Here is a 27,569-nt window from a genome sequence, read left to right as displayed (position 1 = left end):
ATTGATGTATAATTTAAATGTCATTTAATGCAATGGTCAGCTTGATAGATCAGTTTAGACCAGCTAAAAATTGATCAACATAATCTAGCTAGAATCCAAGTAAAGCCGGGTAACCATCAGAAGTGTAACCCATAAGCTACCATATTTATTGTTAGGTTTCAAGAATTAATTTGATTTCTCATTTGTCTGTGGATTTTCTGTTTGCTGAGATCAGTTAAATATTGAAGCATGACCTGATGATTTTAGACAATTATTACAGACTGCTAGATTTTTTTTTTTTTTTTTTTTTCTTCTTCATATTCAAGAGTCAATGAATCACAAAACTCATTTGTCTCACTCGAAAACTAATTTGTCTTGCCTATATTGATAATTTTCTGTATTCTTCTGAAGGGCATTTTTCAGGATCACCTTTCAAGAGCACGTTAAAGACAGTAGGCTACATCAACTAGCATCATTTAAAATCATTTTCATAACATTTATTTCCTTAACAATGATTATTTCTTCTTCGTTTTCATTACAATTAGTATTTTTTAGTAATAAGACGTTTCCGAAGGAATTTCCTCAATGGCTGAAGCCTGCAGATGAGGGGGATTCACGCCTTGCGGGTTGCTACGCAACAGCCGTCCTCTGTCACGCATGTGCGCGGTGCATAGTGGGAGTATCCGTGCGATGCTGAATCAGTGCAGGAGCGGAGGAGCAGAGGAGGCTGAAAATGGTGCAGCATCAACCAGGGGAAGAGGCGCAGCGGTCGCGCCAACGGAATTATGCGGCTCTCCTTAAACTCTCACTTTGAGATTTTACTCCGACGACAGAAGAACAGGTTAGTAGATCGTTTTTTGTTTGCCAAAAGATTTTTTTAAACAAAGCGCTGCTCAGTAGCAATCAGCTTGTCCCGTGTATGTTGGCACCTTGTCAATTAGTGATGCTGCGCTGGCCCAGGTGCCCAACCGGGCACGCGAAACAAAATCTGTCACGGTCTTGACAAACTGTTAAGGCACTCGGGCCCGAGTCAAAAATAGAAACTAACCCATATTATATATATATTATTTATGCTTAAGAAAAATCATGAATAATTTACATTACATGCCACATAATGCAGCTGTACGTCAACAGCTCACGTGGCCTGTCATTGGGAGTTGTAGTTTTTCAGAGTTGACAATGACCAGTTCCGTATATGTCTATTGTCTCATTGATGAACGACATATCCCAAAGTGCTTTTCGCTTCAGGCTCGAGCAGGGGAATGTGCTGATGATTGTTAGGCATTGCCCCAATGGACGGTGATCAAACGACGGTTTGGGGGCGGGGCTTAGCCTTCAGGGCTGCTCATTGGATGAGACCGTGTTTGGGTGGGGTCCGTGCAGACGGGTCCTTTTGGCACTGCGGAGAAAGAAGCTGAAGATGTCAGGAGACTGAGCCCACGCAGTCCTGTGCGCCTGACATTTAGTTAACTCAGAATAATGAAGTGCTCTCAGCAAATTCTTATGCAATCAGAATGTCATTATCATTTTGGTAAAGTGTAGGCTACGAGTTGTCCAGGCAAACAGGTGGAGAGCCTGCTGCATGATGAGACTGAGGTTTATCCTTTGGACCCTGCACTTAATTTAATAATAAAGCCAGGTTTTTTTTTTAATCAGGTGTCTGTGTATAAGATATTCAGCATGAAACACATTTAAAGATATTTCAAACCATCTGACTGAACATTATCAAATGATCTGTTAAGCATTATATAAAGTAATGGATTTAATGTAAGTTGGGCCTATTATGTAGCCTAGGCTACTGTAAAAAGTGTTATAGAATATGAGTAATTTTTATTGTACAATACTGAATTAAAAAAAAAAAAAAAAGTATGAATTACTTTATAGTGATATTATAACTGTTATATTCTTGCAATAAATTGTTAAAATTATGTTTTTAGTAAAAAGGTACAAATTAACTTATAATTTATGATAAATAGGCTTTCCCACAATTCTTTGCATGATTGTCTCAGTTGTTTAGATTTTATTTAGAGAGTTTGTTTTTGATTAATCATCATGCTTTTTGTTGCAAGCTTATTTGTTATGTAATGTTTACTATGCTTACTATAAAAGTTATTTTATATAATGACATATATAATTAGGGAGAGTAAAATACAGCGAACAATATGACATCCCTTAGTGCTTGTAACATCCCTTTTTATGTTTGTAAATGTTCTGGCAACCACAGCTGCCAGTTTTTACTGTACATTGCCATAACGTTACTATGCATTATTTGTATAAATGATACATTTATCTGACATTTAAAGCATTTACCTTATATGTGTTTTTGAGCATTGCATTGTAAAATAAGTTGATAAATTTTTTCTGATGGTATAATTATGAATAATTATGTATACTGAAATACCATCCTGATTTGCTGTTCTGGATGTTAAGGGTGGAGAATAAGACGAGGTATTCCCTAAAATACCTAGGCCTACATGGCTATGCATTAACTTTCTCAGATGAAGGTGTCAGAAGTGTTAAGGTGAGAGTCTTTTCAGTTTTAATTAATTAGATCCATTTATAACCCATTGCATTCTTTAGAGAGAAAATTCAATTTAGGTGAGAGTGATTGTGTTTTATAACGGTAAACAGAAAGAAATGTCTGAAATATGTTAAGGATTTAAGCATACTCAGAGTATGCGAATATAAACTAGAAGCATGTGAAAAATAATCGCTGTTTCCATTTTTATATGGTTAATAAGTGCCTGTAACATTATGAGAGCATGCTTAAGGGTGTAGTCCAGTTCTGACAGACAGGGCCTCTGTGTCTGACCGGCTCTAGTGGATACCTGATACTCTGCTGCAGACATTACAGAAATCTTGAAGAGGCGGTAGAGGATTTATTTTCTTGTTCAGGGTCTTTGAATATGTGTGAATGTTTGCAGAATTCTCTGTTTTTGTAAACAGCATGTTCAACAATGGTTTAAGACTGTTGGAATGAATGAAATGTATGTTATTTTGGCCAAATGTATGACCTTAAAAAGGGTTCATTGATTATGGAAAAAAGCCCAGGCCCAGATTATGACCTCCAGAGAAACATATGTCTGTTCCTTCTGGTGTCTGTATTGTATTCTTCATTCTGATAGACACAGTGCTATTTTTGTTGTCACTTGTCTTGTGTTGGGTTGGTTTTGTAGATACTTCTTTTGTGTTTAGAGCTTAAAGATGATGATTTTCCTTAAGCTATTCATTTGCATTCAAGTTTTTTTTCTGAATGTGTCAGTTCATTATTATTTTAGGGGAATACTTTCATGTCAGGATTTAAACCTGGAAAGTTTAAGTTAAAAAAAATAGAAAGGTTATTACAAATGAATGAGGAATATGTACGATTTTGTAAGCAAAATGAGAATATACCAAATACGAAAGCATTCTCAAATCCCTGTTATTTCTTTCAGTTTTTTTTTATTATTTTCACTCATATTTTTTACTCAAATTATAATTAATAATAAAAAATAGTTGTATTTGGACTCCACAGTGCAATATTTTAAAATGCAATATTGTGGCATACTAGTCTAGCAGTTGTGTGACTGTGTTTCAGGTAAATGGCAGGGTTTGGTAAAGTTCTGGCCAGCCGATGCAGTGCGTAGGGCCCGTTGTCCACGGCGACGAAAACATGAACGGGGCGGGGGAGCAGGTCGACATCTTGCCCCCCAACTGCTTGGTGAAAGAGCGCTGGAAAGTGGTAAGTGTGTGTTTGTCTATATTTAGGTGGGAGTGTGTTCATGGAATAAAGATGCCTAAAGTGTCTGTTGCCTTTGTGGCCTAATCGCACAGGACAAAATGGTCCACATATGACAGCAGATGCTTTTAAATCAACTCAGTCTGGCTTCTCTCCAAAATTATCCCAAACCATTTGGTTGTGGGCCAGTTCATAGCACTTCTCCTTCAAGCAGATGTCCTCAGAAATGATTTGTGACTGTTTTACTGTAATAATATCTTTGATGGGGATGGTGGTCCGTAAAACAGAGTCTGACTCATTTGTTACTGGCTTAAACTGAATCCTGTCATAACTCACGTGATAACGCATGTTTAAGCCAAGATTAATCGATATGTTCAGCGCATGCTACTAGAATTGAAATGCAGGAATTGAATTAAATCTTTCTTGAGTTTAGTAATATGCTCAGAGATCGGAGCAGCTCAAATAACTTAGGCAATCAAATTGTGTGATACAATTTACTGCATGTAAAACAAATCCTGCCTGTTACAATCCACAAAAGCTTTTCTCTTCTGTGAATTTAGCTGTTTTAGCTGAACTTGTCCTGTTTAGCTAAGGGACTTTCTCAGGGCATGTTTATTTACGATGTACATTCAAAATAAAGGTTCTTTATTGGCATCTTTGAATCCAAGAAGGAGCTTTAACATTAATTTTCATTGCACAAAAGGGCCTTTATAGTGGAAAAAAGGTTCTTTAGATTATTAATACGTTCTTCACACAAATTTCTTTGGGGAACCCAAAATGGTTCTTCTATGTGGCATTACCGTGAAAACCATCTTTGGAACCTTTTTTTTTAAGAGCGTATATTGTGCGAGACCAGCTCTGACTCAAAGCATGTGGAAATGATGACACACAGGTTAAATCAATGCTCTGCTATGACTGACCTTGCTATTGTTTGTGCATTCAGCTGAAGAAGATTGGGGGTGGAGGGTTCGGGGAGATATATGAGGCCTGCGACCTGTTGTCACGGGAGAATGTGGCTCTTAAAGTGGAATCCGCCCAACAGCCCAAACAAGTGCTAAAGATGGAGGTTGCTGTGCTAAAGAAACTTCAAGGTGAGGAGACTGAGAGGATGTGTATGCATTTAGTGTCATATTCAAGTTAGCTAATCAGTTAGCTGTTGACGAACAGCACAGGTCATTGTGTCACTTGCAGCATCAAACTGTATTTGAGTTAAGCCATTATCCATCTCATCCATCTCCAAGACACTAAGGGCCAGATTTACTAACAGCTTGGCGCCAGTGCAAACCCTCTTTTGGCGTTAAAAAACTACTGTCAGGATGTACTAAAGACACACAGGGAGAAATTAGTGCTGAAAAGGCGGGGACAGGGTTGTTTTTGTGGCTGACCTTATTGCACATGCATTTGTAGGAGTTTCCCTTTTAGATGCAACATTTATGGGAGGGGAGTATTTAAATGAATCACGCAAGGTGATTTACTATGGTTTGCGCTAGTCAATTTACTGGTGTTTGCGCCATTATTTAACCCCCCAAAAAAGCTTGGTAGATTGTGTTTGTCATTATGTAAATGATCCGGCTGCATCTGTGTTCTTTCATTTGCGCATCATCAGTAGATCATGCGCAGAACTTTCCACTCCCATCGCGCTTTTATGGGATTGAACTCTCACACTAATTTGCCCTGTTTAGTAAATCTGGCCCTTAGTGATTTTGTTCCTCGTATTTTTGTTTTAGTGGCTTAATGCAAGGAATATTCAACAAATGTGTCATAAAACAACATTTAGGTATCCTCTATAAACTTCTGATCAGTGTTGATCTTCACTGAATCAGTGTTTTCTTTAGTAGGCATATTAGAATGATTTCTGAAGGATCATTTGACACTGAAGACTGGAGTAATGATGCTGAAAATTCAGCTTTGCCATCACAGGAATAAATTATATTTTAAATTATATTAAAATGGAAAAAGTGATTTTAATTTGTGATAAAATTTCACAATATAACATTTTTTATTGTAGTTTTAATCAAATAAATGCCGCCTTGGTGAGCATAAGAGACTTCTTTCAAAAACATTAAACATTAAATATGGGGTAGTGTACAGTACATCTTTGTATTTAGATAACAAGGCATCAAGCAGGATCTGGAAAAATATGTGACAGTTCATCTGTTGTTAATATGCCCATCATAATGTTTTCAGATGTGCACATATGAAACACACACAGAGACACACTGTGACTTTCATGCCTGTCAAGGCAGTTAGCCTCAGCTGTAGTTCAGGCATACCACTGGGAGTCTGTATGACTAATGAGCATGAAGAATTGAAGGAAAGTGAGGTTACCACACTTTTTCTCCCTCCCTCTCTTTTTCGCCGCTCTCACATGTCTTTATAACCTTCATGGAGGACATGCTGGAATTCCTAATGTCACCGCCTCTGTACCTGCTTGCTGAATGTGTTTCGTATGTGCGAATTAGTGAAAAAGCTGTAATATGTGTGATTTCAGTGGAATATCTGCTTTCATTTCTTGTGCAGGAAAGAATCATGTTTGCAAATTTATTGGATGTGGAAGAAATGACAAGTTCAATTACGTTGTCATGCAGTTGCAGGTACGGTATTTTTTTAAACTTCTTATTCTTGTGTGTGTGTGAAAGAAACTTCAGCTGATTCTCTCTTTCTGTAGGGAAGGAATCTGGCTGATCTCAGGAGGAGTATGCCTAGAGGGACGTTCAGTATGAGCACGACTCTACGGTTGGGGAAACAGATCTTGGAGTCCATTGAAGCCATTCACTCTGTGGGCTTCCTGCACCGAGACATTAAACCTGTACGTCTCACTGTTTCCATCTCTTATCTTTCCCAATCCATTTACCTGGCTTCTGTCAACTGATTCTGGTCTCTCTCTTATCCTTAGTCTAATTTTGCCATGGGCCGATTGCCGTCTACCTGTAGGAAGTGTTACATGCTGGACTTTGGTTTGGCACGACAGTACACTAATACAAATGGGGAGGTGCGGCCAGTAAGTATTGCTTTTGCTTTATTTTGTGGTACATTCTTCTTCTTCCTTCTTTATATTCACTCAAATACTATTTGTGTTAGTTTTTAAATGTTTTATTTCAATGGAAAGTACCTTATAAGCAACATTTTTCACATTTGTTTCTTGCATGTGCAGATTTTATATTTAGTTGTGATGCTTTATGTTTCAGGAGTTATTTCTAGGGATGCACCGATAGCACATTTCTGGCCAATTCCATTAAAGGGTTAGTTCACCCAAAAATGAAAATTATCACATAATTTATTCACCCTCAAGCCATCATAGGTGTATATGACTTTCTTCTTTCAGCCAAACACAATCAGAGTTATATTTAAAAATATCCTTGCTCTTCCATGCTTTATAATGGGAGTGAATAGTTACTGAGATTTTGAAGCCCAAAAAAGTGCATCCATCCGTCATAAAAGTAATTTGTATGGCTCCAGTGGGTTATGTATCATGCATCCCTATTTATTTATTTATTTTATTTGCCTTTCACTAATAAATGTTATTATTTGTATGTTTGAATTCATTTTTATGTTTCACTTTTCTCAGTTTTGTTTTGCAGTTCTGTTTTGGCTCTCATGTTGAATCGCATGCTCCCCCGCCAAAGATGTTTGTCCCTGTTACCATAGCGACAGTCATATTGTGAGTTTTCCAAAATTTTGGAAAGATTCCTTCTTTACCCTCTGAAGGCTTTTAGAAATTACACAATCCTCCCTAATGGTTGTGCCCTTAAATTTCAAATGCTGAATCCTGCAACGTACCCCTTTGGACATATCCACACACCCCTGCCGTACCTTCTCATACTGTACCTGCATCGAACACCTTTACTATCTCTATGTAAGAAACTTCCTGTGTCTTAAATTAATTAGACTCAATCAGGCTAAGAATCCCAAAAAAGGTCAAAAAGTTATGAAAAGTAGCTATACATAATTCCTGTTGCTCCACCCTTCCTTATATTTCCTTTCCATGTTTGCTTTGTTTTGATTATGTATTTACTTATTCCAACCAAAGTGTTAAAGTATAAAATGAAAGTGATATGAATTCTTATTATGAGACTCTTTTAAATGTTCTGCTTTAGCCCAGGACGGTGGCTGGGTTCAGAGGAACAGTACGCTACGCTTCCATTAACGCTCATAAAAACAAGGTAAGTGTAGTGTCAGCTTCAGAGAGGACGCCCACTGACCAAGCACAATCCAAACATATTCATGAAACATGTTCATTTGGCTTTATGCAATATCTAACTGTATGATTCTTGGCCAGAATAAGATACAATGAGATTTATTTATTATTTTTTTTAAAGAAGACCAATTTTTTCCCCTTCTTAACAGGAAATGGGTCGTCATGATGATTTGTGGTCGTTGTTTTATATGCTGGTAGAGTTTACTGTTGGACAGTTACCATGGCGTAAGATAAAAGATAAGGTAAGACAGTTGTTTCACACTCACATTAGCCAGGGACTATGAAGAAAATAGAACTGAATTGAGTGAATTAACCCTTGTTGTACTCAGTCTTAAGAGCTTTTGTTTAAAATATTTAAAGCCTTCAGAGTTGTTAATTGTGTCTATAATGTGTGTCTGGTGAACAGGAGCAGGTGGGACAGATTAAAGAGCGCTATGAGCACAGGATGCTGTTGAAACACATGCCTGCTGAGTTTCATGTCTTCTATGACCATGTTCTGGATTTGGATTATTTCACTAAACCTGATTATCAGGTAAACCCTTCACACACACCTCTAATCACCCACTTCCTGTGCTCTTACCTCCTTATTGAATTTTTTGTGTGTGTGGCAACAGTTAGTTAGACCAACTGCTAGATGTTTGTACATAGCTTAATGAGCATATTGATTCAATTTGGGAAATATTTTTTGTGGTTGTCAGAGAAAAAAGATGAAGGAATATATATATATATATATATATATATATTTATATACATCAAAAGTGACAGTAAAAACATTTATAATGTTACAAAAAGATTTTTACTTCAAATAAATGCTGTTCTTTAAAACTTTCTATTCATCAAAGAATCCTGAAAAAATCATTGGTTTCCACAAAAATTTTAAGCAGCACAACTTTTGTAAGAACACTGATAGTAAGAAATGTTTCTTGAGCACCAAATCAGCGTAATTTAATGATTTCTGAAGGATTATGTGACTAGTAATGCTGAAAATTCAGCTTTGCCATAACAGGAATAAATTACAATTTTCAAATATGTTAAAACAGAAAACAATTGTACTGTATGTTTAATCAAATACCTGTAACTGCAGCCTTGGTGAGCATTAGAGACTACATTACAATTACATTAGAAAAAACATTACCAACCCTAAACTTTTGCACGGCATATATATACAATATATATGAAGACTTCAGATGCAAAAGCCTCTAAGTCTGTCTAAAGTTTTTGTTTAATATTAACATTTTTATCAGGCTCCTATAGGTTTCTACCCAAGTACCGGCATTTCTGAATGGGTTGAGGCTGGGATTTAGTGAGTCTGAAGTGAAAGTATTTGATGAACGTATACCATGTGCGGAGAGCATTCACTCAATATTATTATCTCATTTTTGACAGAGGTGACTTTCAGAGGCTTTTGCATCGGAGGTCTTCATATATATATATATATATATATATATATATATATATATATATATATATATATATATGAAAAATTAATTTTCTTTCTTTTCTTCTTCCTGGTCTAGTTGCTAATGTCAGTATTTGAAAACAGCATGAAAGAAAGGGTGATAACAGAAAATGAGCCGTATGACTGGGAAAAATCTGGAACAGATACGGCCCTCCCCACCAGCACACACACACCACCGCAACAAAACACACGGCAAACTGCTGCCATCGTGGGGTAAGATTACGCTTATTACAACAGTATCAGACCATTTCCACAATGGGATTTGAAATGACTGTGATTCTTATATGGTTTTGAATGATATGGATGCCATTTTGATATGGCTTTGAATGGTCTCTCTCAGGGTGGTGAATGTGACACTGGTACCTGGTGAATTACCGAGGGAAAACACTGATGATGTTCTGCAAGATGAACAATTAATTGAAGATGACCAAGAGAACGCCCCACCTGCTTTGATACCCAGGAGGCCTAGCGAACCTGCTCCAGCCCCACCTGCTGGTGAAGGATGGGATGAAACTGACTTCAATCGTAACAAACTCAGGATCAGCATCAGTAAGGTACTTTTTTTTTTATGTATAATGCCCAATTATTCAAATTAATTGGATTCTAATTAGTTTGAAACATGCTTTTAGATCAATTAAGTGTTTAAAACGACTTTTCCTCCTAGACACAAGTAGCATCAGAGGATGGGGAAGAGCCTGCCGGAGGAGGGAGGTCAGTTTCCCCAGCGAGGGGCGGAGAAGCAGACGCTCAGGCCCGCCCTCCAAGGTACCGGAGAGTAAACAGCCCAGAATCAGACCGCCTGTCTGCTGCAGAGGATAGAGGAGATGGTGCAGATAAACGGTAAAATTCATCACTCTATCCCTCTGGCTGACATTTAGCTTTCTAAAGGACACTCGACCTCATGTGTCTTGTTGGTAATAAAAGCATTCAAAAGTGGCTTTCTGAGAAGAAATCATGTAAGGTTTTTGTTTTGTACTATAACATTCTTCACTGACATTTCGGGTGGCATCTGGGAATTTACTGAAAGGAAAGTGCATGCTTGTCTTATTATGGAAACATATGGCATTTTTAAAAAATCAAAATGGCTTGGCATGCCAAAAAAAAATTCTTAGGAAAAGTTAAATTAAAGATTAACGCAGTTTTTAATGGGTATAATGAAGTATAATCTTAAGATATTTTTTTTTTCAACCCTTTTTGTTGACATGTTTGACTAATCTATCATTAATTATATAATTATGAAATTATCTCATAGGACTGTTAATTATTATTAGAGATAAATATTATAATATTTGATATAGTAAACATTTGACCATATTTATTGGTGTCTAAATTATTAATTATTAAATGTAATATTAAAGGTTTACAGAAATAATAGCACATTGTAGCTAATTATGCCAAACAACATTTGAACACAGTAAATTTCAGAAAATTTGTTTTAGGGATATAGAGATTAAAGCGTCTGACTCGATGAAACACAAATATAAATTTATTATAGTTATTTTGCTGTAATTTTATTCAAAATTTATTTTTATTGTGGATAAACATACACTACCATTTAAAAAATTGGGGGTAGGTAAGATTTTTTGAAAAAAGTATTTTGTGCTTCTCTTAAGCTACATTGATTTTTTGAATATATGTAACATTGTGAAATATTAATAACATTTTAAAATAACAGTTTTCTATTTTAATAAATGTTTTATGTAATTTATTCCTGTGATGGCAAAGCTGAATTTACAGCGTCATTAGTCCAGTCTTCAGTGTCACATGATCCTTCAGAAATCATTCTAATATGCTGATTTGCTGCTCAAGAAATTAAACACCAGTACTTTTGTGGAAAGCATTACACATTTATTTCAGGATTCTTTGATTAATAGAAAGTTCAAAAGCACAACATTCATTTGTTCCTTTTCATTTGATTACCTGACCTCCATTGAAAGACCAGGTAACCATAACTTAAAAGATCAAATGAATGTTGTATTCTTTTATAACATTTTAATTGTCTTTACTGTGACCTTTGATTTATGAAATTTAAATTAAACACAATTTAATGCATCCTTGCTGAATACAAGTATTACTTTCTTTAAAAAACAAAACAAAATAACAGTAGTATTCTGTAGTTAAATACTTTTAAATACATTGTTGTTCAGTTGATTCTGTATCTTAGTCTTTGTGTGTTTTGTGGCAGCTCTCGTTTGGACATGCTGGGTTCTCCATCCAGGCACGTCTATTCTTCCCAGCCTGCTCAGATGTTCTCTTTAGACGCTGGACAGGGAGAAAGACTGGCCGGTGGCCGCCATGATGTCTCTGCAGACGGTGACCAGGAGGCCCACAGCAATGCCTTCATCCGCTCAGTCCCGCTAGCAGAAGAGGAGGACTTTGACAGCAGGGAGTGGGTGATGATTGATAAAGAAACTGAGTTGAAAGACTTCCATCCTGGGGCAGAGCCCACCACCTCAGGCACCACAGATGAGGAACCAGAGGAATTACGCCCTCTTGAGGACCATGAGGAGAGAAGAAGGAGAGGAGCGGTGCACGGGATGGGTGGAGCTGAGGCTGTTGTACGGCCCAAAACTCAACGTGGGGTGATGATTGTAGCAGAGGAGCAGGGTCTGGGACCAAGCCCCGCCCATTCACCTTGTCACTCGTTGCCTCAAACCTGCCCAAGAAGGAGGGAGTCGGAGCCGTTTGGACCTGATGGCCCGGTAAGTCACACCTGGGTGTGTATGTGTGGGCAAGTGTGTGTATTAATGAACCTTATCACTTTATATGTTTGATGATCTTTAGCACCCTGATAACAGCTTTTTGAAAGCTTAAAGGGATTGTTCACCCAAAAATGAAAATTCTGTCCTCATTTACTCACCCTCGTGTTGTTCCAAACCCATAAGACTTTGGTTAATGTTCACAATACAAATTAAGATGTTTTTAATGAAACCTGAGATGTTTCTGTCACTCCATTGAAAGGCCAGGTAACCATAACTTAAAAGATCCAAAAAGGTTAAGGCGTCGTAAAACAAATCTATATTAATCAAGCGGTTTCATCCAAACCTTGTGAAGAGATATGATCGCTTTATATGATTTTACAGATTTAAATTAATTTTAATGTATGGGTTTTCATGCATCACGCACACATGAGAACCAAGCGCGTGAATTTATATGTGAATAAAAGCCTGAATAAAATCTTTAATTAAAACTATCTTAATTTGTTTTTCGAAGATCAACCAAAGTCTTATGGGATTGGAACAACATGAAGGTGTTTTTTTGGTTGACCTATAATTTTAAGTCTAGTTTGAAATATAATTTATTGCATGTTATAATTTTTTCACATGCCATTGGTCTGCGAGTACATGCTTGTTTTCCACAGTCAACATGAATTTTACTACACAGCTCATTTTAGTTTTGTAATGTGACAAATCTGAGTGAAATAGGATATTCAACAACAACAAAAATTACTGTAGCAAATGGGCTGAAAGGATTGTCATTTCAGAGGAAGAGCAATTATTATTTTTTACTTTTTATTTGTTATTTAGGCTTTTTAGAATAACGATGAATAGATCAAATTAATAGTTTACTTTATTAAAAGTAAAGATGGCCATTTTTGATTTCATGTTGTCTTTATAAGCCTTTTAGAGAAAGACTACATGCTTCTAAGGACCCAACACCTGTCTAATTTATGTCTGTACTCGGTACACTGGTTTGTTTTTTGGTTTTGTTCCATCTTTGTGAATAAACACAATAAACAATAAATAAAACGGTAACAGCTTACAACAAGGGTGAACATTAGTACATGCATTTGGTACAGAATTTATTAATATTATATTTATAATATATTACCTTTTTGGGGTCGATAAGGTTTTTTAATGTTTTTGAAAGAAGTCTCTTCAGCTCAATAAGGCTGCATTTATTTGATAAAAAAAATATATTATTACAATAAAAAAAAAAACAGTTTTCTATTTTAATATATTTTAAAATGTAATTTATTCCTGTGATACAAAGCTGAATTTTCCAATAAATAAATAATAATAATTGTGTACATTTCAAGTTGTATTCATTAATTTAATATGAACGAATGTACAAGTGTTGTTGTACATGATATCCCTTACTGGGTGCTCTAGTGTGTGTGTGTGTGTGTGTGTGTGTGTGTGTGTGTGTGTGTGTTTAGGTTGTGTTTAAGTGTTAGGATATACTACTAGCATTTGCTCCTAGCTGCTGGGTGGGTTAGGGTATTTTATTTTACATTTTATTTTTATTGTACAATGTCATATTTTACATAATGACATTACCAAGTCAAGAAAAAGTAAAAAAAAGTCTCTTTTAAGATACTCATAACTTGTATTGCAAGATAATTAGCATACATTGTTTGTAAATGAGTGTATGTACGCCCCCCTGATGTATATGTGAGTGTGTTATGTAATCCTATACATTTGTGTTTAGTTGCATATTTTAGGGTTCTATGGGTGTGTGTGTGTGTGTGTGTGTGTGTGCACGTCATGCTCAACAGTTTACAGCCAAGCTTAGTTTGCTCATTGGTCATACGGTCGCCGTGATTTTGCCAAGTAAGACATGTTCCTGGATCAACATATTTTGTTGATCCTGGAATATCATTTCTGTCTGAAAATTTTGTCCTAATCCCTATCTTTACTCAGAGGGATCAAAAATGAGAGGTAAATGATAGGTGAATAACACTGATGTAGAAGCACCTAACCCTGGTTGTAAGCCTAAACTAGACATAAACTGTAATCTTGTCCCCAAAAATCTGATTGGTTGATCGGAATGTTGTTCCAGGATCAACAAAGACGTTGATCAAGGAACATGTTGTACTTGGTGAAATCACGTTCACCTCGGTGGTCCAGGGGTCTGTGTGCACACGGTGGCTCCTTCACAACATGTAGAACATACATTCACTCACACCTAAGCTTAATCAAGCCTGTCTTTAGCGTTTAGACAGATGTGGGCTGGTCTTGTCCTCTGAACGAGTTACAGCACATCTATGTGTTTGTACCACCCATTTGATATAATGTATCGTATATCACTTGTTTTTTATTGGTGTGCTTTTGTGTGTGCATCACACATCACACACAAAAAAGACAAAAAACACGATTTTTTTCAATACTTCGCGTTTTAGTTTTTCCTCAGCCTGATTCCTCTTTTCCTCCACTCTTATTGGTCTTTTTCAGTTGGAGGAGGACAGGCCACACCCACATCACTCATTCCCGAGGCCCGCCCATTTGAGAAGACTGGCGTCGTACGTGTTTTCCTCCAATACCATGGACACGGAGCACTTCCCCCACGACCCCGCCCTCGGGGCAGCGGCCATTCAGCGCAGCCGCTCAGCTGAAAGCAGCCCCGCCCACCGTCACGCCCATCGCAGACACATGCCCCTGTTGCAGGGCAACCCCAGAGCCCGGCATTCTGTACTAAATATACCACGCCTACACATTCAGCAAATGCTGGCCAAACTTATGAACAAGACATGATTCACCCACCATCAACGTACACAGATGCACACGTGTGGTGCCGTTTTAATAGAAGAGGAGTACGGTGCCCGCTTTTGTGCCCATAGATGAAAAGAAATCATTATGGAAGCTTGGGCAATAAACTTGGTCTGTGATTGTGAGATCCGTGTGCGTGTGTGAGAGATTGTGTGTGTGTGTCAGCGAGATATGAGATCCTCTCTAGCTACACTGAAAGGTTTATTGGATATTTTAAATTAAACGGTTCACCCTAAATTACAATTGTGTTATCATTTACTCACTCTCATGTTGTTCCAACCCCTATGACTTTTGTGGAACTCAAAAGAAGATATTTTGAAAAATGTCCAAAAGTCAGTGCTGTTTTTGGACCACATTGTTCTTCATTGCATGGACGAAAACAAATATCTTCTTTAATGTTCCACAGAAGAAAGAAATTCATACAGGTATGGAATGACATGATGACAGAATTGTCATTTTTGGGTGAATTTTCCCCTTACTTGGGACAATTGGAGAAAGATAAATTATTCTCCAAAACAAAGCAATTATGTACAATGCTGTAAGATGTATTTACTCATAAAGACACTGTACACTAAATATTTTGTAAAAAAAAAAAAAAAAAAAAAAAAAAAAAAATCATTTTTACCTCCTTAGAGGATGTTTGCAGAGCTGCTGGTGTCAGGTGGGACGGGCACATTGACTAAAGTGATGAGAATATAATTTTTTGTTGTTGTTGTTGTTGCTTTGGCCTCTTAGAATCTCATAACACCATCATGTTCTGTGTAAGAGGACAGATGTGATATTGGCTGATAGTGTGATTGCGTTTTCAATGTTGAATGTCGGCCAAAAGCAGTTACTTAAAAAGGGTGCGTTCACCTGCTGTTTGTTCGTATAGGACACTAGAAGGACAGTGAGTGCTTGCTAAGCTATTTTTGCACAGTCTGTTCGCATCAATATGATCTCAGCATATATAGAACCTGTCAAATGCCACAACATGCACCTCCAGGCGGGATGAATGGCTTTCTTAAGCAAGCATGACAGAATTTAAACTGATGGATCTTTTTATATAGATTCTCATTGGGGTCTTTCGTAGCCGAGAGAAAGTGTGACATTAATCATATACAGCATGTGCAGGGTTCAAAGGCTTTGGACCTATAAAATAATCCAGTTGCTTGGATCCTCTGGCATTTCAAGCAGAGTGTTTTCAATTTATAGAAGAGAAAATGAGTAAAGAAAGAGAGAATGAGTTGTGTGTACACATGTCCAATGTGTGAGTAATAGGCCTGAATTAAATGCTGTGCATGGATAAAAGTATGTGGACACACATTTCTATTTAATGAATTTGGCTGTTTCAGCTACATCCTTTACTAACAAGGCTGCATTTAACTCTACTTTTTTTATGCCCTTCCCTTGCTAACTTTCCCCCATCTCGTTTACACGGATGTGCATCATTGCTTAAGTTGCGCGATTGCCCACCACTGGCGGAACCCTTGCAATGTGTTTAAATGCAATACTTCTTCTTCTTGTTCTCCTTCTTCTTCTTCTTCTTCTTCTTCTTCTTTCTTCTTCTTCCGCCTAATTTTGCACACAGATAGAGGACAGTCTGAACAATAACGACAGCAATTTTAGAGTCTCTAACTCAATCCCTCTAGTGCCACCAACTGTCCAAATTTGCACTCACATTTATGCTAATACTGTTTGAACCTTAAGGGCTAGAAACTAAAAATCTGCCATTTTGAACTTTTGCGAACTCCTCCTAGACCGTCCGTCCGATTTTTACAAAAATCGAACCAGATGATCTTTAGACGATGCAGACAAAAATTCAGTTTTTTTCAATTCTGAATTCAAGTTGATTTGTCAAACCGTTCTCGTATAATGGTCAAACAGATTTGACGAAGAATACGCCAAAATAGACATGAGGCTGTATCTCCGCAATGCTGTTTCGTATCCAGACCAAACTTGGTACGTATAATCACAAGCATAACTTGAGGGTATGTGCGGTGTTTCGCCACTGTGCCACCTAGTGGTCAGGAGATAAGAAAATGGATATTTTTGCTTATAACTACTGAAGAGTTTGACCAAAAATCAAGAGACTGGTCTCTTATGATTTGGTGCAGCATGCCTATTGTAATGATACTGCTCTTAATAGATTATCTGAGTCATGCTGAGAAGATAGATACCAATTTTGTCAGACTTCACTTTTTCCTGTCCTCCATTTTGATTTTCTTTAAAAACTTAATTTTTCGAACTCCCCTTAGTTCATCCGATTTTCACCAAATTCGAGTCAGATCATCTTAAACCTATGTCGGCAAAAAGTTGTGGATTTAGTGTCAATAGACAAAACCATTTTCGTATACTGCATCAATGCATTTGATGGCATAATTCCAAACTGCATCTGAGGCTGTATCTCTGGAAAATATTTGACATATTGACACCAAACTTTATGTGTGTAATTATCACTCAAGACTGACCACACCCGATCAATTTGGTGTCAGTGCCCCCTATTGGTCAACAGTAGCAATTACGTTACATTACAAGTGATTGTATTTATGGGCTTTGAACAATTTTGCTTAAAATCATCTACATGGTCTATGGATCTGCCTGAAGCGTACATATTGAGTAGATTTACTCCCTTGGTAAAATTAAGGAGACGATTGTCTGTCCAAATAAACTTCCCTCGCCCACTTGACAAAGTTAAACGCATAATGGCGATGGGGATCCCAAAGAGGGGAAATGCTTAGGGAAGTTCACGAGTATATGTCTAAAAGTGGAGTTAAACGCAGCCCAGGTATACAGCCGTACAACCTCCTCCTAAACATTTTTAGGTAAATGGCCATGGTTTAAAAAATGATATGCTTAACAATTGAATGTCGGTTTGGTGTGTGTTTACATACTTTTGGTCATGTAGCCTAGATTAATTGTGATATCACATTGTCTTCCATATTAGCTATAAAAATAAATTTAAAGATGATTTTCTCTGCCATAATTATTTAAGTCGGTATTACATAAACATATGCATATTGCTTTCAGATAGAGGGATATTAGGTTCTATGTGAACTTAAGCAGTGTTTATCTGAGGGCAAGAAAGACATAAACAACATCCTCTATGTCAAGACATCTGACTAATAGTTAGTGAGTTGAGAAATTTCTAAAGTTCTGGAATAGAGATATATTATATATATTATATATCAAAGTGCAATAGAGATCAAGGCAATAGGAGCGTAAAAGGAAGACTGAGCCTCTTTCTTTGGTTTTGTCACACATGCATTAATGGTTTGATGCACACATGCAGATATTTGAACTTGACTATAATTTATCATTCAGCAAATGAATGTTGCCATTTTTGTTCCTGGGCCTAGACTTGACATTCTACGTTAGTGTTTAAAGTCACAATAGTCACATAAATCAATGCATAAATAAGCTTTTGAATGCAGAAGCGCAGTATCGGTGTCATAGAAATTAGATAACATATTGTGTAGTAATCAAGCACGATGCAATAAACTGACAAGTGTTAAGTTTTTTTTACAAATACATACATACTATTATAATTTTTATTAATGTTTTGAATTAGCTTTTATTTTTATACTTGTTGTCTTCTTTTTAATTTTAGTTTAAGTTTTAGTAATTTTGTTATGCGATTTTGTAATTTTTATTTAACTTATTTTTTTGGTAATTTTAGTACTTCAACTTAAACATTTATTTCAGTTAGTTATTATTTCAGTAACATTTCTAATTTTTAATAGTTTTCATTTTAGTTAACAATAAAACACTGGTTCTGATTGGCTGATTGTGTCAGACAGACAAGTTGGTTGTGCCTGGTTAGTGCACAAGTGTTAGATATTTCCTATGAAAAATTAAGTAGCATTCACACATTATTGAAATTATCGCTTTAGCCTCAGTTCAGTTGAGATATGTACATATCTGTTGGGAGATTGACTTTTTGTCAGTGTGTTAATGTTTCACTTAAAATTCATGCTGTAGAAATGCTATATGACTCAATGCTGGATATCAATGCATATGCGAACCATCTTGCTGAAGATGTAGAATTTCTTCTTCTTAATCTATAATTTGCCTTGCTGGGCCAACTGCACCAAACTCTGAGTGGTAAAAAAAACATTATTTATGTAATATTGGTTTGGAACTCAGTGTTCATAGCAGTTGGCTCCTGGCATCTGTGCTGCTTTGCTTTGGGTGTTTTAATGCAATTTACACCAACCACTGTTTATCTGGAATCACCAATGTACTGTAATGTGTATTTTCAGAAGAGTTTGTAGTCTGAATTGTGTGAAACAGCTGATCCAAATGTCTTCCTAACGGAGAAGAGTAGCACAGACTGAATGAGTGTATATATGTATACAAAAGCTCAGCTGTAAATGAACCCGGGTTTTTATTTGTTATGCAGGATAATAGTACCTGTAATAGTAAGGATTTCTGCATCCCAAAGATTGTTAATTGATGAGGCATCAAATACACTACTGTTTAAAAGTTTGGGGTTGACGATATTTTTAATGTTTTTGAAAGAATTCTCTTATGGTCACCCAGGCTGCATTTATTTGACCAAAACATAAATACAGTAAAAACAGTAATATTTTGAATTTTTTTTTATTATATTAATTGTAATGTAATGTAATGTAATGGCAATGCTGAATTTTCAGTAGCCATTTCCCAATGTCACAGGATCCATCACAAATTCTTCTCCTTTTTTCATCAGAAATCATTCTAATATGCTGATTTGGTGCTCAAGAAACATTTCTTATTATTATCAATGTTGAAAACAGCTGTGCTGCTTAATATTTTTGTGGAAACCGTGATACATTTTTAGGAATTTTTGATGAATAGAAAGTTCAAAAGAGCAGCATTTATTTAAAATATAAATATTTTGTAACATTATAAATGTATTTACTTTACCTTTTGATCAATTTAATGCATCCATTCTGAATAAAAGTATTAATTTCTTTTTTAAAAATCCAAAACTGACCCCAAACTTTTGAAAGGTAGTGCTGATACACATTTGATCAGATTTAATCTTGACAAGACAAATATCTTTTTATTAGTATATTTAAATTCTTTCAATTTCTTATGAAGAAATTTTGTGTTTCCACGCTGATAAAGATTTAAAGAGTCACAAATTTCTTCTCTGCTTTACTGAGAGACTGTAAATAATGATGTCCATTACTTCTGAATCTTAGTGTTGTTACATGTAGTACCATGTTTTATGCTAAATTCATTATAAGCCGAACAGCTTTTCATTGCAGTCCTGCTTCATGCCATTCAACATTCATAACCTCTCACATTCTCTGTCTCTAACTGGGTCAATCTTTGAGCTTGTCTGAACTCCCCAGAGACAAACCTTGAGCAGCGTGAAACAGCGTTTAGCAACGTCTGTTTGTATAGAAAAACGTAAAAATGTATTCTTTCTATCTATTTAATAACGTGCTGGGAAAAGTCTAAAACCATGTAGATGGCTTCTCACACATCAGTATTGTTATGAAGAAATTTGAAGACATTTTTTGAGTCAAAATTTATATCATACGCTGGACTTTTTATTGCTGATAAATGTTACTCGTCATCATCAGCTAATCCCAGACCTGCTCATAGAAGCGTTACACGTGTGAATCAGGGTCAAACTTCAACTGCAAGAGTCTTTCACAAAATAGCTAGTGCAATAAACACCATAGGGACTATATAGTAGACTTAATAGTATTATGTACAAGCATGTATTTTTGGCTTTTGTAAAAGTATAAGTCTTTGGACAGATAGCTGAACATGCTGCTGTACTAACACATTCCTCTGTCTCATTCTCTCTGTTTGTGCCCATCGCTGTACATACTGTTGGCTGAGCACTGTCTTAGAGTCTACACTTGAAATCACAAATGGGCTAAATCATTTAAAAAATATTACACTGTAAAATGGACTTTTGTGCCTTTTTAACTATGTATGTCATTCTAAAAAGACAATCCTGCAAAGCTTGTATACAACCAAATCACAAGTAAATAATCAGAAAAATGACTAAATTGTGGTCTCTTCTCTCACAATGTGGTCCAAAATTGTTTTTTAATTTCTGTATTCTTATTGTGCATATAAAATTATATTTTAATTACTTTTATTTATTTAAATATATATATATATATATATACAGTTGTGATCGAAATTATTCAACCCCCATTGCAAATCAGGTTTATTGGCAAAATCTACAGACTTTCAGGTGTTTGCAATGAACAAATCAAACTAAAGTAATTGTATGTATGCAGTATGCTTCATTCTTCTTCCTCCAGACATACCGCTGATCCGTAGGGTCGAAAAGTTCTGTTTCATCGCCTCACAGAACAGAATCCCATTACTTCTGTGGCTTATTTATATGATTTCGAACAAATTGGAGCTGACTTTTCTTGTGCTTTTGGGTCAGTAGTGGTGAATGTCTTGGAGTTCTGGCATGGAAACCGCATGCGTTTAGTATGTGCCTTACTACCTAAGTCTTGCTCCAGGTCTTTTGCTGTCATGTCAATGCATATTAGTAACATGCAGTCAAACATGACACTCAACAAACCTAGCTAGTTCAGATATTTCATGTGTTCTAGCCCAAGAACACCTGGTGCAACTAATGAAGTTCTTGATTAGTTGCATCACGTGTGCTTGAGACAACACCTGTTTTGCAGATTTGTGCTGTTGGGAGGGATTCTATTCAGGGGGTTGAATAATTTTGAGACTGCAGAAGTCTTCAAAGTTGCATTTTCAGTTGAATTTGGGGAAACCACATAGCTGAGCTATTTCAATTACTTTTGTTTGATTTGTTCATTACTGCAAACAGCTTGAAAAAGTCTGTAAATTGTGCCAACAAACGTGATTTGCAATAACGTTCTGTTGTTCAAAGGTTTAAGCTTTTTTTGGAAATGAATACTTTTATCCAGCAAGGATGCATTAAATTGATCAAAAGTTCAAGTTTTAATCACTTTTTATTATAATTTTCGAAATTTTGAACTTTTGATCAATTTAATGATACATTTTTGATCAATTTTCAATACATACTACCATTCATGATACTTTTATTCACCAATAATGCATTAAATTGATCAAAAATCAATCGCAGCATTAGTTCTGGCAGGTTACATCAGTCAAGCTCGCTTACCCTAATTAATTACCCTCCTCCATCCCCAGCTCCTCCTCTCATCCAGTCAGGACTTGGCCTTCTGATATTCCTCTTCGATTCAGACTCATTTCTCTTGAATCATGTTGTACATTACATTATTGAACATTAATGATTTCTGCAATACATTTATGTTGGTTCTGTTCTGTTTACCCTAAGGGGGGTTATTGCTGCTGTCCCTTCTCTTGTCCTTGCTAGGCTGCAGGGAGTTCTTCCCAGAACAGAACCATACCACCAATCCAAACTGTATGCTAATTTTCAATCATCTTTGATGATAGTGGTCCTGACAGAAGTTGTATATGAAATTGCATTAAGCAAAAAAATATTTATTTTTCTAATACTAATACTAATTTGAACTTATCCAGCTCTTTTAACATTACTTCGCTCATTTCTTTTCTCTTTTTCTTGCATTGTTACAGGAGATCGCAGTGGCCGAACCTTCACCGTCTTCCTCTCAGACGCGTATGAAGCGAGTTGACTTTGTGTCCGGTGTGTTGATGTTTGACGATCTCAGAGATGAGGGTGCAAAGGATGGAGGTTCTGGTAGTGAAGGAAGCCCGCGCAGTAGTGAGGGAAGTCCGGAGGGCGCTGCGTCTACCCTACTCGCCCCCGCCCACCGGGACCACGACCAGGAAGAGGGCTCACGCACGCTGGTGCTTGTGTCTGCTGGTAACGGGCAAGTCTCACCTGGAGACGGGCAGGGAACACTCGCCGCATTGACACCGCAGGGAGAGCGGCCCATACCAGAGGAATCCGAACCTGGGACTCTTTCCTCTGTTATTAGGTCTGAGCCCAGACCTATCATCATGACATCTGCAGCTGTAATCACCAGCGGTTCTTGCTCGCCGCCTTTCACCAAGGTGGAACGCACTTTCATCCACATTGCTGAGACGACACATCTCAATGTCATGACAGCCAGACATCGCCCGCCTGGACTGGATGAGTTGATACCTAAGTGTGAGGTGACGGGTGGAGAGAAAGAGGAGAGGGAAGGGGTCAGTGAACGAGAGCAAAAGGAGAGCAATAGAGAGAGGATTACAGTAGAACGGGAAGAGGATGAGAGGAAAAAAGAAGAAAGTGAAGCTGAAAATGGCAGACAGGCTGAAGAAAAAGTAAATAAAAGTGGCAGAGAGGAAGCAGAGACTGTGTTTTTAGCTGAGTCACATGACCAGCCAGAGACTACAGCCATTGAGGAGGAAGTCTCCAGAGAAACCAAAATGGAAGTCGGACCAGAAGGTGTCGTGCCAGAAGTCGACCTGCAAAGGGAACAGGAGCAGGAAGAGTGTCAATCTCCGACCCCTGAACAAAACAGAGATACAGAGGTGGAGGATGAGAAGGACATGTCTCCACCGGAGGGAGAGTCACCCAATAGAAAGCCAGTCCCACAGAGGCAGAGCCGTATTCCTGTTCTTATGTCGGAGGAGGAAATGGGCTCAGACAAGTCATCGCAGAGCCAGGAGCAGTTGCAGCGAACTCGCAAAAGCCGACAACAACAGCTGGCCCGCTTTGTTCTGGAGCGCAAACAAACACATCTGATTCGTTCTCGCTCCGCCTCCTCGCCCTCCCCTACACTCTCAACCACTGCATCTGAGGATGAAACCCACCAATCAGACGACTCTAAGAGAGGAGAGAGAGGAGCAGATGGGAGAATTAGGAGCAGAATCCCTCGGCCTGTCACACCCATCAGGGGGTCTTCTGACCAACTGGGGGGCACGACCCTCCTGCCAACCCAGAGATCTGTGTCTTTCATTCAATACAGGTTGGTGGAACAGAATTGCAATTTAGAAGTCATTCATTTGAATCTACACTACCAGTTAAATGTTTGAACACACTGAATTTCACTGGATTTACGTTTTTTATGATCTTATAAACCTTTCCATCTAAAGGCCTAGGGATATGTGTTTGTGATATATGTATTTATATATCAGTCAAATATAAAATGTGCCTGCCAGAACCGATAGACTTGTGGGCAGTGCAGTTTGAATCCCATCTCGTGGTCCACTATAATATATAATGAAGGAAAAAATGCAAAAATATTTTTTTTGATAAATTAAATAAATATATATGTAACAAAATGATGTACATATATATTTTTTTATTATTTTTTTAAGCTGGACCTTTTTTTTTTTGTTAATACATAATTCCCTTACTCCCTCCGTGGAAAACAATTATAAAAGAGTATAAAAAATAAGTATAGCAAAATTTAATGAATTATAAATATACATAACAAAATAATTATTAGCTATAGTTTTTATGATTCTTTCCTGGTTTAACAGTACTCTCTAATTGTGGGTTATAACGCACAGAAAGTAAAAAATTTAAAGGATATTAAAAAAACTATATAAAAATATACAAAATACATAGCTGCCTGTATATTTTAGGACAGAGGCATCATCACATTTGGATGTCTGTTTATAAAATCTACTTACTTTCTTGAACTTTCTTGCTCGTAATGTGAAATGTAAAGTTATGAAAACTGAACCTCAGATTTAGCTTGGGACTTTTACTGACTATGTAAGGAAAATTATACAGACTATCCTATAATAGCTCTGAGTGATATGACTCATTCTTTCCTCTCTCCAACAGAACCAAAAGTTCTGTCAATCCCAGGATTCAAAAGTCTGCAAGTCTGCACACAAATATCCATCAGCAGCCACCTAAACCTCAGCTCCGCCCCTCAAAAACACTTCCACCCCGTCCTCCATTTTCAGGCCCCTCCCACTCACAGGGAAGTCGGACCGCCACACGTACTATTACTCGTACCTTAACTCTTAATTCCACTCGAAGCATAAGCACCTCCCCTCGGAGCCACGCCACCTCTCGCACCGACAGCCCCTCGCCTCAGCGCATTCGCCGACAGCCTATAGCCAATGAAACGCAACGACAGCCCCAGCAGCCCAGACCTCCTTGCCCGTCGCAGTCCAAATCCAAACCTCAGGACTCCACCCCCAAAAAGAGCAAAACCCACCCATCAACCTCATCTCAAAAAGCGAAGAAAGACCCACCGGACTCAAAGACTACAACGAGATAATTACACTGCATTCCTCCAGATGATCTTCATCCTCAGCATCATCATCATCATCACAATCATCAGTGTTGGACTGCACCTCTCACAACACACAACAGATTCAACCAAACATGTTCGTTATTCAGCCAAGTGACTGCAGCAGCTACTGAAATACCTCTGATGAGGAGAACCTCTGACATTCATTCACACAGTGAGTGTACAAAACTGTGTGAGGGGAGGGCGAGTTGTCATTAATGAAGTGTGTTGGACTGATGAACACACCTCACATGCCTTAAACCTGCAAAGGAAATAATTGCTGCCATCACAACAAAGCTTCCACAGGCTCTATCCTTCTGTCCATGGCGCTAATGTCACTATCATGTTCAATAATACAATCAATCCCATTGTACAAGTTAGAATCGGGTTTTACTGCAGCTTTAAAGCTTTTAAATGCATTACTGTACATGCCATTTATTTTATTTGAATATCACTTCCCAAACTGTTTTTGACTAACATCACAATATCAGAAACTGGAAAAAAGATAGCTTTATTTAAACTTACAAAAATCTAAAATGTATCAAAAGTCCCAAATTGTCTAGTTGGTGTTTGGGACAGCCTCAAGTCAATTACTGTGTGCTAAAATTTGTATTTATCTCAAACATAATTATAATAATCATATGCACCTAGACTTGGTAGTTCTGTGCAGAATATACTGGGGGGAAAATGTCATATGGTACATAAATCTGGTATTAATACCTAAATGTAATCTTGATGACTAATGTTGCTGCTACAGTTTGATGTCAATCATTATAATCATCTTGGCCCCGCCCACTGTATGTGTTTCTCTCTCTGATCAATCCACCCGTGACACCCGTCTGCTAAATTTACTTATAACCGGATCCCGGACCAGCGGTATGCATTTGGAAATGCTTGTTCTGTTTATCGTCTTTTGCAAAACTGTAGATAATGTAAGCAGTACTTTTGAAAAACAAATTTATATTTTTGTTCCAAAAAAACAACAAAAGATGAATGGATGAAAATAGGATTAACTTAGTTGCATTTTTCTCAGTCTCAGACTGATCTGTATGCAACTTTTGCAGTTCAAAGAACACTGGAGGAAGCTGAGTGAAGGTCAAAGAGAACATCAAAGCTTCTCAAAAATGACACACACCAAGGAGAATAAAGCAGCATGTCTGGGGTGTGTAAATGTGCTCTAGGATGTTATTTTTTATGCAGTACTGTTACTCCCGAGTGTCTACAGCATGTGTTCAAAGGCCGGTAATCTGACGTGGAGTTTAAATGACTAAGGTGCTATAAGAGTTTTCCTTCATGCCTGCTCTAGTCATTGGTGTTTTTCCCCATCCTGTGCTTGGAATAAAACCCGAATATTCATGAAGATTGTCAAATCAACGGAGGAGAGGAGAAAAATGTCCTTAGTGCACACTAGCCAGTGTTATATGTGAGTTAACTTAAAGGGAGTGCTTGATTTGAACCATGCCCCACTGCAAAACCATTGCATGCTGTTGTTTGGATGAAATAAAAGGAAAATACTTTCTGCTGTACAGAATGTTCCATCAGCAGAGAACTTTGAAGACTCTCTCTGCTCTTAATACAGGCAAGATGTGAGGAAAGACATCTCCTCGTGGTTGGTCATCTCTTTTCAGAGTGTCGCTTTAAGAGAATAATGCATGAATGTGTTTCATGAATCATGATTGACTAACTTATACTAAGGAGCAGCCTTTCTGAGTTATACAATTTAAAATTATTACAAATTATCAATGATGCCATTCAATAAACGCAAGTTTCATCACTGTTTCAGTTGATGGTTTTGTATCTTTTTGCTTTCTTTTCAGAAAAGAATAGTGGATGTTCTGCATAGGGAATCTGCATGTCCTGGCTGTGTGAAAGTGAGAGTGAATTGAGAATCATCTGCACAAGATTTAAGCAATAACAGAGAAGCCAGAACACTATGTGATCACATCATCTTTGATCTTATTGTCCTTAAGACTAGAGCAAGCATTACTACAGTATTCAAGATGTTTCTGTTAACCATTTCCTGAAAATCATTAATAATGGTGGGGAAACAATAGGCTAGCAATTAGGTTCAAAAGTTTGGGCTGCATTTATTTATTCAAAAATACAATAAAAACAGTAATATTGTGAAATATTAATGCAATTTAAAATAACTGTTTTCTATTTGAAGGTATTTTAAATTGTACTTTATTCCTGTGATGGTAAAGCTGAATTCCCAGCAGCCATTACTCCAGTCTTCTGTGTGCATACCTCATACCGATCCAAGCTACATGCATCATCTAATTTTATACTAAATGTCAATAATAGTACAGTTGACAACATTATGTAATCGCATCTGATCTTTGTGTCCCTCAGACTGGTTCAAGGATCACAGCCAGAAACTGTTGGATCTATTAACCTTTTTTAACCAACACTTATAACATTCATTCATTGAAAATGTCATTTTAAAGTCTAATCTCTGGACAGAACAACCTTTTCAAGCACAAACAGTTGTTAAGATGGGATTTGGGCAAAAATAAACTTTTAAACATTGTCTAATCTTGCCTTTACAGGTTTGGATTCC

General features: G+C 37.2%; 1 protein-coding gene across 3 annotated transcripts; it reads left to right on the top strand.

The window, feature by feature from the left end:
• The first annotated feature begins 674 nt into the window (after positions 1-674).
• On the top strand, positions 675-26,787 carry ttbk1b (tau tubulin kinase 1b). Of its 3 annotated transcripts, XM_084096259.1 has the most exons (17): positions 689-820; positions 2,410-2,500; positions 3,557-3,700; positions 4,641-4,788; positions 6,218-6,291; positions 6,366-6,506; positions 6,594-6,698; positions 7,279-7,358; positions 7,800-7,860; positions 8,045-8,137; positions 8,302-8,427; positions 9,413-9,567; positions 9,695-9,908; positions 10,019-10,194; positions 11,540-12,056; positions 22,386-23,725; positions 24,553-26,784. In XM_084096259.1, the coding sequence occupies exons 3-17, from the start codon at positions 3,593-3,595 to the stop codon at positions 24,995-24,997; spliced, it is 3,783 nt and encodes a 1,260-aa protein (XP_083952385.1). In that variant the 5' UTR covers positions 689-820; positions 2,410-2,500; positions 3,557-3,592; the 3' UTR covers positions 24,998-26,784. The 3 variants fall into 3 exon arrangements, with proteins under 3 accessions (XP_083952386.1, XP_083952385.1, XP_083952387.1); XM_084096260.1 differs by lacking the exons at positions 2,410-2,500; positions 7,279-7,358 and having other exon boundaries at positions 675-820; positions 7,795-7,860; positions 24,553-26,787; XM_084096261.1 differs by lacking the exons at positions 689-820; positions 2,410-2,500; positions 3,557-3,700; positions 4,641-4,788; positions 6,218-6,291 and having other exon boundaries at positions 6,368-6,506; positions 7,266-7,358.
• Positions 26,788-27,569: the final 782 nt, after the last annotated feature.

Source organism: Abramis brama, assembly GCF_963993115.1.
Source record: "Abramis brama genome assembly, chromosome: 21".
NCBI lineage: Eukaryota > Metazoa > Chordata > Actinopteri > Cypriniformes > Leuciscidae > Abramis > Abramis brama.
Note: the sequence above shows the minus strand (reverse complement) of the source record. Positions and strands in the feature narration are given on the sequence as shown.